Below are 17478 nucleotides of genomic sequence, written 5' to 3'. Positions count from 1 at the left end.
TTCTGAATTATTCTTATTTGTCTAGAATACAAAGCAGAGGACACATTCCACACTACACATGCAGAAAAGAGAAATATATATTTATAGTTTGATAAAAACGATCTGGTCCATGCTAGCTTAGATTCAAGCGGGAATCAGATCACGCTGACCCGTGTTTCCCGTCGGTCAGTAATGCGGTTGCGCCGCTTAGCGAGAAGGTAGAAGAGCATCACCGCTTGTCTCAAACAAACAATTCATTATTTATTCAAAGGTAAGCTAATATCGTTTTGTGTGTTTTTGACTTTGAGTGTTAACTGGTGGTAGGTTGTGGTATCTGGTAATTTGCGATGCTTTATAGAATGAGCACAGGCGCCATCATCGATGACCGATTCCCGTTAGTCTATTGATAAATTGAGGAACTTTTCTAGCAACGCGGTAAACCTGAGCGTTAATAGTGGAGGTGACGTGAACACTTTATATTTAAGTTAACAAAGAGCCGATCGAGGAAGATATTAAACGCAAGCACATCTTTGTGGGTTAACGTATATAAATAAGTTAGTGCTTCGCTTGCTTGCTTTGAAAAGAATGGACCTTTAACCACGAGAAATGCCCTCGTTCACGTGGTTTTCCTCAACCATTTCCATGCAAGAATTCGTAACAGTTCCTTAGATTTCTTCACGCGGTGAATTCAATTAATTAATCAACTAAACAAGGATTTTTTTTAACTTGTCCTGCAAATATTTTAAATGACCCATTCTTTATACGTTTCTCGTGATATATATGTATAATCGTTTTCTTTGCATATGCTTATGCAGTTCATAGCATGTGTTATATTTTATTTTTTGAGAGATCAATAACTATTTATAGTTGTGCTACCAAATACTGTGGTTACAAAGTTTTATTGAACTAAATATGCTTAAATTAATTTGAATGTGTCTTCTATAGTTAAAAGTAAATGGGATGTCTTGATTTATACCTTCAACATTGCTGTGTATAGTTGCACAATTAAAAGGTTGTTAATCTCAGAGAGGACTGTTTCGCCTTCCATAAAAGGAACCAACACGGCACAATGGAGGTGGAGGATGCTCTGTCTGCCAAGTTCAGTACTCTGATCGAAGGTCTCATGGTGGCAACAACGGCACAAATAGTTAAAATGTTCAGCAAAGTCCTGACGGAAACCAGGGTGGAGATATGCAGGAACTGGAAAGAAATCGACTCTTTAAAGCAGCAGCTGGAGGAGTGCGAGCTCCAGAAAACCGAGGCCATCATCAGAGCACAGATGTTGTCTGAATTGAAAAGAGAAACTGATGAGGTGGAAGTTTCGTCTATGGTATCTCAGCCTGACGTACAGGACGCTTTTAGGCCACAGGCGCAGGTGAGTGGGAGTGAGTAGTGTGGATTGGGTTCAGTCAATCTTTAACATTAAGTGCATTGCCAAGTGGTGCCACAGCCGTTTAATCCAAATTTGGTTGAAACAATCAAAAGTGTCCGAAGAGTTTTGACTTGACTGAATAGTTAAGAAATGCAGAGATTCAACCAAATCATTTTCAGGTTGGAATAATTTTTTGTCTATGTGTCATTTTGCACCCTTGAGGTACTGTTCAACATTTTTTATTTGGACTGTGAAATGTCATTCTTCATAATCACTATTTTGCACGTCTTCAGGGTTCTGAAGAAAGAACGGAGATGGTCTCAGTGGAAAACAGAAGAGTCGGGGAGCGGTATGCTAAAACCAGTGGACCAGTGACAGCCCAGTCAAGCAATACAGGTGCTTGAGACAATAAAGAATATGAATATGTTGAATCAGCAGGATCCATTCTGCTCAGCTATGCCAAAAATTTACGGTTTAAGGATCTACATCAAGTTTAAGGTTTAGATCAAGTTTACTTTTTCTCACACAAGGTCTCCCTATATCTCTGCTTTGCAGGAAAATGACTTTGTCCATAACTGAAAGATACAGAGCTTTTATTCAAATTCCAGCAACATTTTCTCTGTTACAAAAAAAAGGATTTTTATATATATGAAAAATATAAATCTAGATGTAATCCCACCAATTTTTACTAATGTGTTTTGTGTAGGTGCATCGTCTGCAGAAATTGAGTGTAGCTGTGTATCTAACAGCCCACCCCAGAGCCAGGAGACCCATGGCACACAGACGGTTGTTCATTCGGAATTAGCTTGTCCATCTACTAACACGTTGCAAGTAAAAGGAGAAATTGCCTCGTCAAGCAATCCCAAGAATAATACTGTTCCCAAGAGACCTTCAAGCACAGGCTTGTTAAAAGTTAACCCAAAGTCAAGGGACATAAAACCAGCGGTGAAAAGAAGATTAATGAAAAAGCATGCTAATGACATGGTTAACGTTGCTCGCGCTCTTCGAGACAGGCAGCACCTCACCATGCACAGACGTTGCCTGTGTTGTACATCGGACGAGTGCTACCTCCAGTCGAGCCCTGCCAGAGCCCACCACCAGGAGCCCACTGTGTACGTTTGCCGTAAATGCGAGAAACGGTTTAAAACGCACATCCTGTTTAAGAGGCACAAGTGCTCAATGCCTCAAATTTGTGACCGGTGTGAGCACACATTCTTTACCATGCAGGGGCTGTCCGCACACGGTCAGGAAGTCGATCCTCCGTTCATCTGCAGTCAATGCGACCAGACATTCGCCACCCAGTGTGCTTGGAACCTGCACAAAAGAAAACACCCCAATGATTCATCTGCTCAGGACAGTAAAGAGAACGTTGTCGATGTCATAAATGCACACAAGAACATGAAATCTCAGCTACAGGTTCGTCTTGAGAGAATTTCCGACTCCCAGTTGGAGGCTGCTTTATGCACGAAAAATGATTCTTTGCATGACAACTCGACCAGTTGCGCCTGCAGATCACAGGAATCAGAGCCCGGTGTAGCAGGAACACTTTTAGATTCAAGTGTTGAAGAGTCAACTGACAGGAGGGTAGATGCAGTGATGTCGACCTCCACTTGCCTAACTGAGTTAGGTGAAGATGCACTTGGCCTACAGTCACCTGTCGCACATGGATTTAATAAAGTGAAGGATAAAGGAAGACATAACAGTGGAATGGAGGAGTCAGGGCTATGTTCCTCTCCAAGAAAGCGTAAAATATCAGGTATATATTATAAGTTAATTGAGATTAGTTTGGAGTTTATTATGACTATTTTAGAAAGTATAATTCTTCATATTTTTCATTTAGATTGTTCTCATGATGCATACAATGGTGTGTTTCCTGTTGAAAAAATTCTGAAATCGAGGAAAAATAAGGTAGGTAAAAAATCTGATCATTTTAATGCACTTCCCCATAAGCTTTGAATCATAGATAGAGCTGAAAAAGAAAATATTTTGCTTAACCACCATTTCATTTCAAAAGGGAAAAAGTGAAGTTTGGGTCAAGTGGGTGCCGTGCTCATTGTGGTAAGTTCTCTTCCAACATCAGTTTTTTAAACACACTGTACAATCTAGTCTTAATAATATTTCATATAATTAGACCAATCCAGATCACTTTGGAAGATGTAAACATCCCTGTTTCAACACTGGTCTAGAATAACTGAAGTTTTTTAACTGCACAAACGTTTCAACTAAATACAACTAAAAGAATATTGTTAACCGAAACAAAATGTTAAACAAATATCTTTCAATTTTAATTATTTATGGAAGATTAAAAAGAATAATATTTAATCTAAGCAAGATTAAAAAGGATCATATTTAATAAGTAAAAACTGAAACCGGAAGAGCTTCTTGACCAGTGTTTACATCTTGCAAAAGTGGTCTATATTCAACTAACAGAAGAGTGTAAAAATGTCCAAACTGAAAGCTAGTGTCTAATGAATCAATATCTTATTTGTCTTTTGTTAGTGGAGCAAAATTTCAGAACACATGGGAACCAGCAGAGAGCTTTCCGGACCTTTTGGAAGACTAGCGGAAGAAAAACGAAAATGAATTAAAAAAGTTATATTATATTGACCTTTTATGAAATCCTGTGTTTACACTATAAGGATGCACGAGTTGCTATGCAGCTAATTTAATGAACGTTCTCTCCATATCATTTCTGTTATATTATATTTTTTGAAACAGGTTCCATTGCCATTTCAAACTAAATGACAGCTACCCTATGTAGGTGTGTAAGGCGTTGTTACTTTAACTAAAGGGGTCTTAAGTGCCTGAGATGAGAAACCTTTATGTAGTTTTTCATGTTGTTATCGGTTAATAATTTAGTTTGTGAATTTAAATGAACTATATGCACCCATTTATATTTTCACCTTTCTTAATCTCACTTCATTGTTTTAGATGTTTGTGGTGAACCTTGCATTACATTTTCTCACCCATCAATTTAATTTGACAGTGCTGTTGGCTAAAACGTTTGTGATTTATTGTCTTCAAATGTAAATGTTTAGTAGCAAAGCCCAGTTAATGACTGCCTGCTCCAAACTTAATGTGTTCACTGATAAATTCAGAAATTGTTACAGCAAAATTTTATTAGTGTTCAAAGGTCATGTTAAATATAATGATATAACCATTAGTTGACACAATTTTTGTTGCAGGCTAATAAATTAAAGTGGTTTATGTATAAAAATATGCATACATTTCAATAAACCGTTTTCAAATCTCCAAGGTGCTGAAACTTTTTCATTCACTCAAAAAAAAATGTTTAAAGGTGGTTTGTTTTACTTAATCAATATAGTTTGATATAACGCATTTGTATTAGTTTCTTGTTCAAGCACAATTTCAATGTTTAATACTGCCATAAATAGTTAAAATTTAAGATGTACTTGTCTGTACAATTCACCCAGTTTAAGTTCAGATAAACCAATTAAATTGTGTGGAAATGGGTTTCATAAATTTTTCACCCAACAAATCATTTTTTTGTGTTCATGACCACCACCATTACACACTAGCTCGCTTTTAAACTGATCACAGTTATAGTTTTCTCTGCAGACTTAACATGTTAACACTGAACAATTCTTAAAAACAATCTCTAATGGTTGGTGATTAGTGTTTTGTATGTTGTGGCTTTATGACCTTTAAAGGTCTTGGCTATGTTTGTGAAAGCGCTTTTACCGAATAACTTCCTGTTGCAAGAGGGGACTCCAATCAGTTTGAAGCGTGATTTGTTTTTTATTCAACGACAACCTGATCCCAGAACAGCCGCCAGAAGTGAAACCTACTATAGAGGAAAATATAAAAGCACTTTGGCTTCATCTGAACATGAAGTGAAAGAGTATCTAACATTGATTAAAGAGATCTTATTAATATAAGTAATATGAGGCTAAAATTATTTCATAGGGGATTAGACTAAAATACAATAACCATGACGGAAATTTTGACTCTGTCTGGGAGTGGGCAGTAAACCAAAGTGGTTTTATTTCCCCTAACTGAAAATCTTGTGATTCTTTAGAAGGAAGGACTGGACTATGTCTACACATCCACAATGGTATTGTCAAACCTAATCGCAATAACAGGTAAGATTTATATAGAAAATCAACAAAAAAGTAGTGGCATCACAGCAATACCAGTTCAATGAATCTAATGCATGCTATATAATTTGTGTTGGTCAACTAAATGTCACCAAATTTGAAATGATTATTTTTTGTGAAATGGTTATATATTTTAATGCTAAAGTGTAAAGTATTCAGGAAATGATTTACCAAAACACGGTTTAAAATGACATTACTTAGACGTTTATTAAGGAAGTTGCTAAGGAACCCTTTGTCTTCTCTTTCTATCAGTTCTCATCTTTTTACCCTTGAAGTATTTGGGAGCAGTCGAGATGCAAGAGGTTAAAATTGGAGAGGTGGTGTCAATAAACTGTAATCTCTCGTTCTTCAATGAAATCCACTGGTTAAAGATAAGCGCAGAGGGACAGCCAACCTCTCTGATGGTCACAATTTTAAAGCATGATGGAAATGTGTCTCCTGTCTGGAATTCAAAGCCGTCTCATTTTGAAAATTTTGAAAGGAGTACCAGACTGAAAATCCTTAATGTCTCTACTAATGACCTTGGCACATACTACTGTGCAACGTTTAAAGGAAAAGAGATGAATTTTGGGAAAGGAGTGAACATATACAGTAAGCATGGTTGTTTAATTTTTGTAAAGAAATGGAAATAAATACTTATTATGGCATGAAGGCTGCTAATCTTGTTGTATGCTTTTAAGCAAACCAACAGGGCAGTAAAGAAAAAGAACAGCTTTCGCAAGGTAAGAGTAAAATGTTCAATGCTTGTAGGCCTACTAAAGCAATGAGCATGAATGAACTTACAATGTGAAATGATGAGCAATGTGTGCTTTAACCCCCTCACTTGTGTCAACTGTTTTCTCACCATATATTTATAGTTACAATCCACACAGCAAAATACTCTCTCATGAACCTCTTATCAATCTGAAACACAGGTTTATCCCCAGGTTTTGGTGGACTTTCTCTACATTACCAAGCATTTGCAGCAGTAATGAGTTTTGGCATACTGGGAATGCTGCTGGCTGTTTCTATGGTGCATCTAAAGACCAGGACAAAGAACATTGAAAAAATAAACACACAGAATAGTATTTGAAAACAGATGTATTATCCTTCTTGTTCATTTAAATAAAACAATTACAATCTTTTAGAAGCATCTTAATTAAAAAAACTTAATTTGTCATGTTTGAGTTGTAATATTTTATACTTAGCTGAGATTACATTTATATTATGCAAGCATGCATTTGATACATTAAAGATAAAATTATGATAACAGAAAGCACTGTAAGATGATGCATCAAGGGTTGCCGAGTCTGCGATTACATTTAAACTGTTGTACCGGGTTGAATATAGAAGGGTTTTTTAAAAGAAATTATGTAAAATGCTTGTAAAATATAAATTTTAGATACAGGAGGGGCTGTGGCCCGTTGGATTAGGTTTGTCAGATCTGGCAACCCTGTCTGCTTGCGTCTTTGAAGTTAACTAAGCAGAATAGTTGTGTATTGTTGTGAAATAATGACTTAAATTGATGACTTAATACAATCACAGGTTTACTTTAAAGTTTTATCCAAGTCATACCGAGGTATTTAAATTTTTATTGCTCGTTTTAAGGATTTTGTTCGCATTTGTTCAGTCAACTTCCGGGTTTGTCTGGTGGTGTTTACAAACCGCTTCGAGTCGTTTTCGATTTTTAATCAATAAATAAATTCAACTTTATGATGTCGACGGAAAGTGTTGCTTAAAACTGATAGAAGAAGTCAGTGGGCTGGAGTCTTACACATTATCGCTTCGTTTCTCCGCTGGTGCCGCGTGCGTTTACACTTTGTGGAAGTTCGGTGCACACAACTCAGAAAGAGGTTAACAACAAGAATAAACCACACGTGCTGGTACCGTACGTACACTTACTTATATTTAAATACGGATGCATGTTCATATTTAAGACTTTGGGTCTCCTAAATTGTCATAAATTGTGTAAATGGCCACAATTGTTCAGCAGCACATCTGCACTAAATAACATTGTGATGCACAGTGAGTGACACCTGCCTTCAGTATAAAATTTCGCATTATCATCAATTATATTGAGATTGTAAAATAATTCTAAACGATACATAATTTAAAACTTATGTGAAATATTTGTATATTGTGAAATACATGGTAAACAAATCTGGGAAAGATGTAAAAATGTTGAATCATTTACCCTTATGTAATTTATTTATTTATTAGTTTGTTGTCAATGTTCTAAACTCAGAAGGCATTCTACCAGCTATGATGTTCTCTGGAACCATTTGGAATCCTGTCGGAGTCCTCCTTACATTTGTCTTGCGTAAGTTTTTGATATCTTCATTTTAAAGCCATGGGCCTATAATGTCATAATAAGCTATCCTCACAGCCCGTTTTGACATTTTTAAATAGTATATTTAATATGATTTCTTACAAATCAATGAATTGATCTAATATGACATTGAAATGGTGCTCTTTCTTATCTGCTAGAGCCTGTTCTGTCAGAAATATCAAAACCTGTCGTTGTGAATCTGGGGGACACCACCGTTCTCAATTGTAACTCAACATGTAACCGAGAACTCTTATGGACATTTAAACCCAACAGTGAAAATCTGCAGGTTTTAAAATGTGTCCAAGGAAACTGCACAGAGGGAGACGGCTTTAAGAGAAGAGCAGAGATAAAGCATGGCACATCTCTCACCTTACATCCTAGCCTCTACAATGATGAAGGCTGGTATGAGTCACGCTGTGATTCAGAGATTCTCTGTACTGTCCACTTAGATGTTCTGGGTAGGTCCTCTCTTATTTCGTACTTTGTCCTGTATAATGCGATACGTACATAAATTTATGAATACACGACCATGTCAACGTTAGGTTGATAACCCAATGTAATATATAATTCTTTGAATTGTGCCTTTCCAACGTTTAGTACCCACTAGTGTGAACGCCTCAGTCCAACACAACGTCACATTACCCTGCTATGCACGTACAGAGAAATTAATGGCTGATGATGCCATGAAGATTCTCTGGAAAAAGGACCGCGAACCGTTTTTAGAAGTCAAAAACGGACATACAAGCTATGGTTCTGGTTTTACAAAGAGGGCCTCGGTTTCATTGAATGATTACAGGGATGGAGATCTTTCTCTTTCTATATCCATGGTCACTCTATCAGACAGTGGATTATACCAGTGCTATTACGAAACAGAGGAACCGGGGCATCCCGGAGCTATCACGCTCACTGTTACAGGTTCATAAATGTATATTTTCAGTTTTTCCTCCATAGAAAAAGATTTTTGTCTGATTACAACTTGTTCAATTCTCTTTTTCAGCTCATCGGAGCATAATTGAAAGACAGGTGGGTGATAATTTGACACTTGATGTGATGAACTCGGAGCAGGTGACAGTAACTTTCATCAATTCTGAGGGCGTTGGCATGCTTGTCTGCAGTGTTGAGGGAAGAACCTCCTCATGTGACCCTAAATATAAACACAGAGTGTTTGTCGTAAATGCCTCTCTTGTGCTGAGTGGTTTGACATCTGCCGATAGTGGAACATTTACTCTGCAAGACAACATGGGAAATATCATGAGTGTCTGCACTGTAACAGTGAAGGGTACGTTTTACTTATTTGATTGATTTAAAACAGATCAGTTTCTTTCATTGTACAAACATTGATTGCTTTTGCATTTGGGACTATGTTTGTTTATTTTTGTGTTTACAGATGTGGCCGAGATATATTCCAGGAGAGCTGTGCTCACAGTGATTCTTTTACCTATTCTTTTTATTATTTGTGTTGCTCTTGCTGGCCTCATCCTTTGGTATCTATGTTATAGAAAGCCACAACAGCAGCAAAGAAATTGGCCTTTTAACAGTCAACAGTCTACTGTGGATATAGAAACGATACCATTAAGAGAGCCCGCAAAAATTGGATTGTCACAGGAAGAAACCGGCCATGATGTTCAAGAGCAACCTGACATCCCCCACACACCTGTAGAGGAGACAAGTCCTGAGATTGTGATGCCCACTGAAAAGAAAGACACTTTGTTCTTAGAATAGATAGGATTAACCAATTTACTTGCACTTTGCGTCTTGAAAATACCTTTTTAAAAAGAAGTTGAAAGCATATTTTTCATTATTTGCACTTGTTTCTCATCATATTATTGCGTTGTATGTATTTTTGTTTCCATTTATTTTTATTCTTTTTAATTTAATTCCTGTTTATTCTGCACTTTCTTCTGCTATGCCTGCACTTCTTCATTGGAAGCTCCTGTTACCGTGATCAATTCCTTGTGTTTGTAAACATACTTTGCAATAAAGCTCTTTCTGATTTTTTATAGTCTGTTTTTGTGGATTTTCCTTACTCTGATCAACACTTTGGTCACCTTTTTTAACTAAATCGTTTTCTTACTTAATCCTTGCAAGTTGTCACTAACCACTTTCAAGTTGTCTTAATGATCAGTGTTACAAATGACAGCTGCTTTTATAAGTATTTTTGCTATAGAACAATACTTAAGTACAATGCACTTGTGATTTGATTAAGCAGTACACATTCACATTGTTTTCATCGTCTCATAATTCGTCAAGCCCTACCTGCCACGTAAGGAGTTTGAAAGTGTAATTCATGCTTTCATGACATCTAGACTAGACTACTGTAACTCTTTATATTTTGGTTTGGATCAGTCATCTCTTCAAAGCTTACAGTTAGTCCAAAATGGAGCAGCTCGGCTCTTAACTGGGACCACAATGGATTTGCACATAACCCCAGTCTAAGCTTCACTACAATGGCTTCCTGTCTGTTTCAGGATTGATTTTAAGATTGTATTGTTTGCTTTTACGATTTTAAATGGGATGGCAACCGACTTATTTATCAGAGCTTTTACATGTCCACACTCCTGTTAAAGCAGTGAGGTCGTCCAATCAGGTAATTCTTGATATTCCAAAAAACAGGTTAAAAAAATAAAGGTAACCGCGCTTTTTCAATGGTGGCACCTCATTTGTGGAATAGTTTACCTGTACACATAATAACTGCTCAGTCTGTGGGACACACCTGTATTCCTTGGCTTTTATTTCGAGCTGAGCGGAGACATTGTGATGTCTACTGTTTTTGTCTTGTTTGTGTGCGAGTCTTTTTCTGGAAATTGTTAAACACATTGGTCAACCATGGTTGTTTTTTAAATGTGCTATATAAATGAAATCTCTTTCAATGGACATACAATTATGAAGTAATATTTGAGATAAACACCAGGAGCTAATATACAATATTCATAATTGATTCTGACAATACAATTTTGTGTTGTTTTACCAACTTTTCTTTAACAAATGTCTCTTATTTCACATATTTGTAGACCTATGCATCACAGCCTCTTTGTTAGTTTTACCGTTCACATTTACTAATGTAGATCAATGTTAAACAATCCAAAGTTATGGGTTTCATCGGACACAGTCGCCTGGCCCAAAGTAAACTTCCAGTCTGGCTTTGAATATCGGTCTACTGGCTGGTAATATAACAATATATAGTATTTTTTGTGTATTGTCTTAAATCAAACAGTTATTTCTTTGCAGAGGTCTACTGGAATTTCTGTTTGGGCCGCATAACTTTTGTTTATGTTGTTGCTGCTAAAAGCATCATATAATGTTTACCTTAAATGGTTTGCTTTAAAATGTACAAGTGTAACTGTTTATTTTTTATTTCCTACAATGAGAATGCAAATTTGGTTCAAGAGAAGCCCAAAGAATCGCCATAGTTATGAATGTGTTGTCATGACATTGACCGTGCAGGTTACATTGAACATGATGATGTCATAGACTTACAGTATAACAAAGCACACATTTTGCAAACTCAGTCCTGCGGTACACTTAAAAATACTGAAATAACAAAAACATAACAATTAGTACAACAACTGTGTCTTAATAGATACCTTACTGATAAACATAACTAGATTAGTGCTGGCCTGTGATTGGCTGAACAAGAACACACAACTCCATAAAGAGATTTTGAGATTTTGAGATGAGATCACTGCTGCTGTGAAGACTGAAGCCTGAAACAGGTGGGTTCCAGCATCATTTCTGAAATCAGTTTAAAAGTGTGTATCAGGTGTTTTATTAAGGGAGACAGACTTCTAATACATTTCGGAGGGGTGTCCCGAAGTTGAGAAACCCTAATGTATGGTATAAATCTTCATTTTGTAACGTTTTTTCCAGATTGTAAAATGAAGCTTCTTCTTATAACTGTGTTGTTTATGACAACAATATCTCAGGTAAGCATTCATTTATTATACTTTGCCATACCTTTGCCACATCTTTGGCCTACGTGATGTGTTTAGCTAACTTTAATTCTTTCATTCATTTAGATTACCTCAGACAAGGTAAGATAATTTATATAATTCATTGTCATAATCTGTTTATAGATTTACTTTAAACTGTACTGGTTTTCAGAAACTCCGTCTGATCAATGGTCTGAATGGTGGTCTGCTTACTGGTGTAAATGGAGTTAACCCTGTTCTGATGGGGGGTCTGAACACACCTCTGCTCCCAGGTGGTCCTGCTGTTTTAGGACAGCCACCACTAACACAGGTAGGACTTTCTGATCTATTCCTCTTGTCTGTAGCACTTTTCATTAAACATTATGTTATTTTGAATTGGACAGGTTGGGCCTGGTGTTGGTTTCCCCTCATATATGCTTCAGCAGTTGCCTGTTGGAGGAGTTCCCTTTGGCCTGCCCAACGTTGGACCTCAGTTGACTTACCCTAACTTTCCTCCTAATGTGGTAGCAGTTCAATGCATATACAGAATATTTCCACCTTAATGAATGTAAGTCGATATGTTTGTTAATGTGTTGCTGTTCTATTATAATCAGGGGCTGCCGTACTACCTTGGTGGACCCCCAAATCAACCTATATTTCCTCAACAACAACAAGTTGGGGTACAAAGTTATGTTGTTATATTATTATTCAGTCCTTTTATAAACTGTGTGATAGACTCATTTATGAATGTTTTTAGGCTGGGCAGAATCCGGGAAACACTCAGGTGGCACCACCAGGCACACTGAACAGATTTAAGGTAATTTTGAAGTGTGTAGGAATAAGATGTTACAACATGAATTATAGAACTTAAACTATTAAACATTTAAGTGGCATTCTGACTGTTTTTTGTTAAACATTCTGTATTTTCCCCAGCGTTCCTTTTTAAGAAGGACCACTGCAAGACCCCCTGTCTCAGTCACCCAGGTGAATCTGAATCCTTCTGAAATTAAACAAATGCAACTTTAACTGTAATTCTGACTCCATCGTCTGCATACTACAGATGTCAGTGCCGGTGAACCCTACTGTGCCTAGAAATACTTTTGGGTAACTGAGTTCAGGTTTGAATAAACAAGGTTTGTTTCACATATCAAATGGCACATTAAAATATATACATATAAAATATTAATACTCTAACTTTTTTTTCTGTTGACAGGCACTTTCAGGAGATCTCTTCTGAGCAACCTTATTAAAAACATATTAATAACTAAAATGAACATGTTACAATCGCCTGCTGTGTACAAGTATACTTTCTAATGCTTAATATTTCTAATGTATAACTATAGAATTGTGCTTGTGAAATAAACATCACTTATTTTGACTCTCATCTTTTTACCTCCTTTTTGAAAGTGTGCTGCTTGTGTTACGGTTAATGTTAAACACCTCTAATGTACATTTCTAATGCAATGTTAAAGAAAACAGTATGCAATGCATCAAATAAATCTCAAATTGGACAGTTATTGAGAGAAAAACTGATAGTAATGTAATGTAATAGGCCATTCAACCAACATTTAAATTATTAATATACACTAATTATAAACTTCTATAATAACACTGTAATAATGACAGTCTTTGCTCTGGCTTAATAAAATGTATTATTGGTTTTGTACAGTATAAGAATTTAAGGACAATGAAATGCTACATGTGCATAAGGAACCATTACTATACACAAACCCCCAAAACCTCACACAGACTGTTCTCTCTGTATCTTTTTTTTAAACATTTTTTTATTTGCTTAAAAAAAGGAAATACAAAATACCAAGTAAACAACCAGAAAAATTCTAATAATGTTCAAAGAAGTCCAAATAGCAGCATAACAAAAATAAGCAATATGAACATAAATGAGAAAAAGTTATCTATGTATCTGTACTGCTCCCAATTACTGGATTTAAAAAAAGAATATACAATAAATTTTGTAACTGTAATGGTTTTAGATAGGAGGTTATAGATATGTTGAGGTTAGAATGAAATTGCAGGTTTAATGATGAAGGAACAGAAAAAAATTAACAGTAATCAAACAAAGTTAGAACTGACAATGAATTGATGAAAAGAAGGGATATAAACCAAATCAAAAACAAAGAAAGCAAATAGAAACTAAAAGTCCATTTCTAAACAAGAATATTATAGAACAATACAGAATAGAGGAATTATGCAAACATGATACTTTCTAAAATGCTTGTTTAAACACCAAATAACACTTTATAATAAGGTTCTGGTTGTTAACATGTGATGACTACATTATTTGACAAAATGAGCAATACTTCTTCAGCATTTATTTATATTAGTTTATGTTGACTCAAGAATTTACTTATGCATTTTTAAATCAAAAGTTGTATTTGTGTCTTCATTCAGAATGTACATACATGAACAAATACAATTGTTCATCATAAATTCATGTAAGCCAACACAGTTTCTACGGGACCTTATTAAGTGTTATCCATTAACCTTATGAAAGTGTCATTTTTGATTATTATTTTAAAAAGCATTAGAAGTCATAGCTGAATGGAAATGGACAGTAGACAGGCGTTTTTAAAAAGATTTAGCTGTGTGTTAATTCTGCCAATTTATGTTTTCTTTGTTCACTGTACTGAATTCAGCATTTAATCCTATTTCTGAAATTCTGAAATAAAATATTTAGAGACCCAAAATGTAATCACATATTTCTTAAAGAGAATGATTAAATTTTTCACTTTTTCAGTCAGACCATACTTTGGATGTTTACGTCACAAAACAAACACCTCTTTAGTTTTCTGCAAAGCTCCAGAAAACTCTGTGGTTTTAGGAAAGACTGTGTTTGCAAAAATGGCACACAGAACCTCAGAAATCCAAATATGTGCAGGATGAGGAACGGTGTTGTGGGCAATTTCGGATGAGTAGTAAGTTATTTTAGATTTAAATTTTACACTGTACTGGAGATATAATGCTGAATTTGACCATGATTTTGTTCCTTATATATAATGATCACTGGTCTTTTATGTGCTTTAAGATCGATGATTATATTGCCATCTACTGGCAGGGTCAAAGACTTTTGAGGTTGCTGCATAAGGGCTTGCAAACCATTTCAGCCTAATTCCTCTGTCTGGAATATTCAGCCCATGTAATTACTGAATGGTCATGCACATAAACAGCATTATCATTATTTTTAAAGAGAATGATTCAATCTGTTTGCCTTGCTTTTCACTCAGACTATAATTTGTCTCTACATCACAGAATATCTATTGGCATAATTGGCCCAACAATTCTACTTACATATGAGCTAACACTAACTTTATTTTCATTTAGACAAATAATATAATATACAATTTTAACTGTTTTAATAATCATGTGTTATTATGCATTGAAATATTTTAACATGTTTAAAACTTTGGTTATTTAAATCTGCAGTCTATATTTAAATTTGGTATATTTATTTTTAAACAGCTATGTTAACATATACCTTAATGACTTCATATGTTAATTTTGAGACTTAAGATATTATGAACTGTCACCAGAGAACCATTATAATCATTATCATGGATCAAAATAAAGTCAAGACTATGCTTATTTACATCTTTTTTCATCACCTCAGAATAGCATCAGCACAGAAAAACTCACCACTTCACAAAGCATGTGTCATCAAACACAAATAAACAAAGAAATTAATAAAACCAATAAACAGCTCAGGTTTTAAAGTCTTTGGCTGTAATGATATATTGGATGTGCACAGGCAATTTGAGACACATGACACAGTAACAACACTCAACCGTACATTATAAATGAGCTTGTCCCAGTTTAAAAACAAAGAGCATTAGACCATGATAGCTCACACTTCTTCACTTTCATTTTTTGAGTATTCTAAAGATTTTGTTTCTCAGTTTTTACAAGCGTTTTCATTCATAGCTTACGAAGATGGAATTTCAAGTCATCCTTTACTTGGCTGGTGTCCTCAGTTTTTGCTCTTGTGTTCCTGTAAGTGTTCATCTTCTTAATAACTATACGTTTTTTACCTGTATTGAACATGTATTAACAAACTGCTTTTGCTTGCATTTCTCAGGTCTACCAGCCTCAAATCGGAATATTCGCAAGTAACAGTAATGAGGTATTTTTGTTTTTAAATGACACGGCATACTGTTATTTTAAACAAAGCAATATCTACAGTAAAGTGTTCTTTTTAGATTTTGCGTCTCAATGGACTCAACGGACTCACTCTGGCAACTCTTGGTTTGGGTCAAGCACAGGTACATTAACATCCTATAGTATATCACCTGAGAAAGTAATAAATTCAGTAAATCCAAGTCTGTATTGAATTGTAACAGGTTGCATATAAAATAAAATGTATTTATGAACGTATTTACGTGTGTATTTATATATAAATTGGATATTGGATAATTTATTTGCATCATTTCTTTAATTTGCTCTATTTGCTTGCCTTCTTCTTATAGGGTCCATCATTTTTCTCTCCCTTCATGATCCAACCGCAGCTGCCGCAGGTTCTCAACTTTAACCCCTCAGTGCCTGGTCCCTTCTTACCCCCACAAATCAACCAGCTGAATCCAGCCCAGCTGCCTCCGTTACGACAGGAGCAGCCTGTAAACCGCCTCGGTCCCAATAACGCCATACCAGCACAGAATCCCGCACAGGTACACATTACAAGAGATGAACAGCTGGGTTTGATATGTGTATGCAATATCTGTTCTGCCGAATTGGAAATTGTGCTATTTACATTTTGTTTGTAGGCCTTTCCATACTTCCTGAATAATTTTTATCCTTTGAGAAATACTCCGATATGGCTGCCACCCAACCAGATCCCTGGTCCAAATATTCAACAGCAGGCTGTCAATCAACCAATACAACCAGTTCAGGTACTGTGAAGACTTCGAATCAAAAGCCTGAATACTGATCAAAATATCACCTTTTCTCTGTTGTTACAATGAAAGCATCTGAGTTAAGATAAAGTGGCTATTAATAAGATAATCATTGTATTAGCGTTTCAAATTAAGAAATATAGCAATATTAAACTATCAAAATATGTGGATTGTTGTATTTATTTAACTTCAAGGTGCCGTGTGTCATTTCCTGATGGACAGAAATGCATCATAATCAGAGTTGCAGGCCTATAAAGACCTTAGATAATGAAGCGTTATGTTTTTATTAATTTGGAATGAGCTATTTCTATCTCCATACACCGCGGGTCCCCTTGCATTTAATCGCCTTGTTGTTTCTACAGTAGCTGTAAATGATAAATACTTTATCTCCTTCGGCAAAAAATTAAAACGCGACAGCATTTTTGTCCTGTTGGAGCCACCGCTTCAAAAGAAAGGGGTGGAGTAAGTCGTTGGTTGCAATTGACAACCTCACCAATAGAGGACGCTAAATTTTAGTCACTGAACCTTTAAGTGCCACTTCATGTGTTTTCTTTATAAATTTTAAGGCAATTTTATTTCATTTCTCAGAACGGAGGAAATGCAGCAGACCCGAGTGCAACCGCTGCTCCGGATTATCGAGGTGATCGGCCTGGTCCTGGAACTGTAGAGGTAATTCTCATGTAAACCTCCATCTAATCGCCAAGTTTTCTTGTACTTTTCTGTGCAATAATAATAGTAGAATATTTGCATGCAATGAAATTGATTAAAAACTGAAAAATGATATTTATCAATTCTGATTTGATAACAGGGGCATCCTGTTTTTTCACTGTTTGGGCCATAGTTTCTCAGATGATTTTGTTGCTAGCAAGGTAATATATTTTTTCAGATGTAT

The 17478-nt window shown here is 35.7% G+C and overlaps 3 protein-coding genes across 13 annotated transcripts; all 3 read left to right on the top strand.

The window, feature by feature from the left end:
* The first annotated feature begins 166 nt into the window (after nt 1-166).
* On the top strand, nt 167-4598 carry zgc:66472 (uncharacterized protein LOC327494 homolog). 2 transcript variants are annotated; one of them, XM_056730377.1, is made up of 7 exons: nt 167-250; nt 1033-1354; nt 1645-1747; nt 2058-3107; nt 3192-3259; nt 3366-3409; nt 3851-4598. In XM_056730377.1, exons 2-7 carry the CDS (start codon nt 1049-1051, stop codon nt 3912-3914), a joined length of 1635 nt encoding a protein of 544 aa, XP_056586355.1. In that variant the 5' UTR covers nt 167-250; nt 1033-1048; the 3' UTR covers nt 3915-4598. The 2 variants fall into 2 exon arrangements, with proteins under 2 accessions (XP_056586355.1, XP_056586346.1); XM_056730368.1 differs by having other exon boundaries at nt 187-250; nt 1006-1354.
* Nucleotides 4599-5098: 500 nt separating this feature from the next.
* Nucleotides 5099-9775, top strand: si:dkey-22i16.9 (uncharacterized). Of its 10 annotated transcripts, XR_008904673.1 has the most exons (10): nt 5099-5213; nt 5391-5454; nt 5722-6060; nt 6150-6191; nt 6384-7336; nt 7669-7768; nt 7936-8235; nt 8375-8692; nt 8775-9056; nt 9165-9775. XR_008904673.1 is itself a non-coding variant. In XM_056730830.1 (6 exons), exons 2-6 carry the CDS (start codon nt 7711-7713, stop codon nt 9497-9499), a joined length of 1293 nt encoding a protein of 430 aa, XP_056586808.1. In that variant the 5' UTR covers nt 6646-7331; nt 7694-7710; the 3' UTR covers nt 9500-9775. The 10 variants fall into 10 exon arrangements, 6 of the variants coding, with proteins under 6 accessions (XP_056586808.1, XP_056586799.1, XP_056586817.1 ...); XR_008904674.1 differs by having other exon boundaries at nt 5163-5454; nt 6396-7336; XR_008904671.1 differs by having other exon boundaries at nt 5163-5454.
* Nucleotides 9776-15630: 5855 nt separating this feature from the next.
* odam (odontogenic, ameloblast associated) lies at nt 15631-17270 on the top strand. Its single transcript, XM_056768431.1, is given in 6 exon segments — nt 15631-15690; nt 15776-15820; nt 15897-15959; nt 16164-16361; nt 16458-16645; nt 17153-17270. Coding segments are annotated over 6 exon segments (672 nt in total).
* Nucleotides 17271-17478: the final 208 nt, after the last annotated feature.

Source organism: Triplophysa dalaica, chromosome 2, assembly GCF_015846415.1.
Source record: "Triplophysa dalaica isolate WHDGS20190420 chromosome 2, ASM1584641v1, whole genome shotgun sequence".
NCBI lineage: Eukaryota > Metazoa > Chordata > Actinopteri > Cypriniformes > Nemacheilidae > Triplophysa > Triplophysa dalaica.
The sequence above is the reverse complement of the archived record's forward strand: the minus strand, read 5'-3'. Positions and strand labels throughout refer to the sequence as shown.

What these genes read in the sequence shown, in the direction of transcription:
- si:dkey-22i16.9 (XM_056730830.1), top strand. Translation starts at nt 7,711, where the DNA reads ATGATGTTCTCTGGAACCATTTGGAATCCTGTCGGAGTCCTCCTTACA. An exon ending in TGTCCACTTAGATGTTCTGG is followed by an intron (nt 8,236 to 8,374) that starts GTAGGTCCTCTC and finishes TCCAACGTTTAG; the next exon opens with TACCCACTAGTGTGAACGCC. An exon ending in CTGCACTGTAACAGTGAAGG is followed by an intron (nt 9,057 to 9,164) that starts GTACGTTTTACT and finishes TTGTGTTTACAG; the next exon opens with ATGTGGCCGAGATATATTCC.
- zgc:66472 (XM_056730377.1), top strand. Translation starts at nt 1,049, where the DNA reads ATGGAGGTGGAGGATGCTCTGTCTGCCAAGTTCAGTACTCTGATCGAA. An exon ending in CTTTTAGGCCACAGGCGCAG is followed by an intron (nt 1,355 to 1,644) that starts GTGAGTGGGAGT and finishes GCACGTCTTCAG; the next exon opens with GGTTCTGAAGAAAGAACGGA. An exon ending in AGCCCAGTCAAGCAATACAG is followed by an intron (nt 1,748 to 2,057) that starts GTGCTTGAGACA and finishes TGTTTTGTGTAG; the next exon opens with GTGCATCGTCTGCAGAAATT.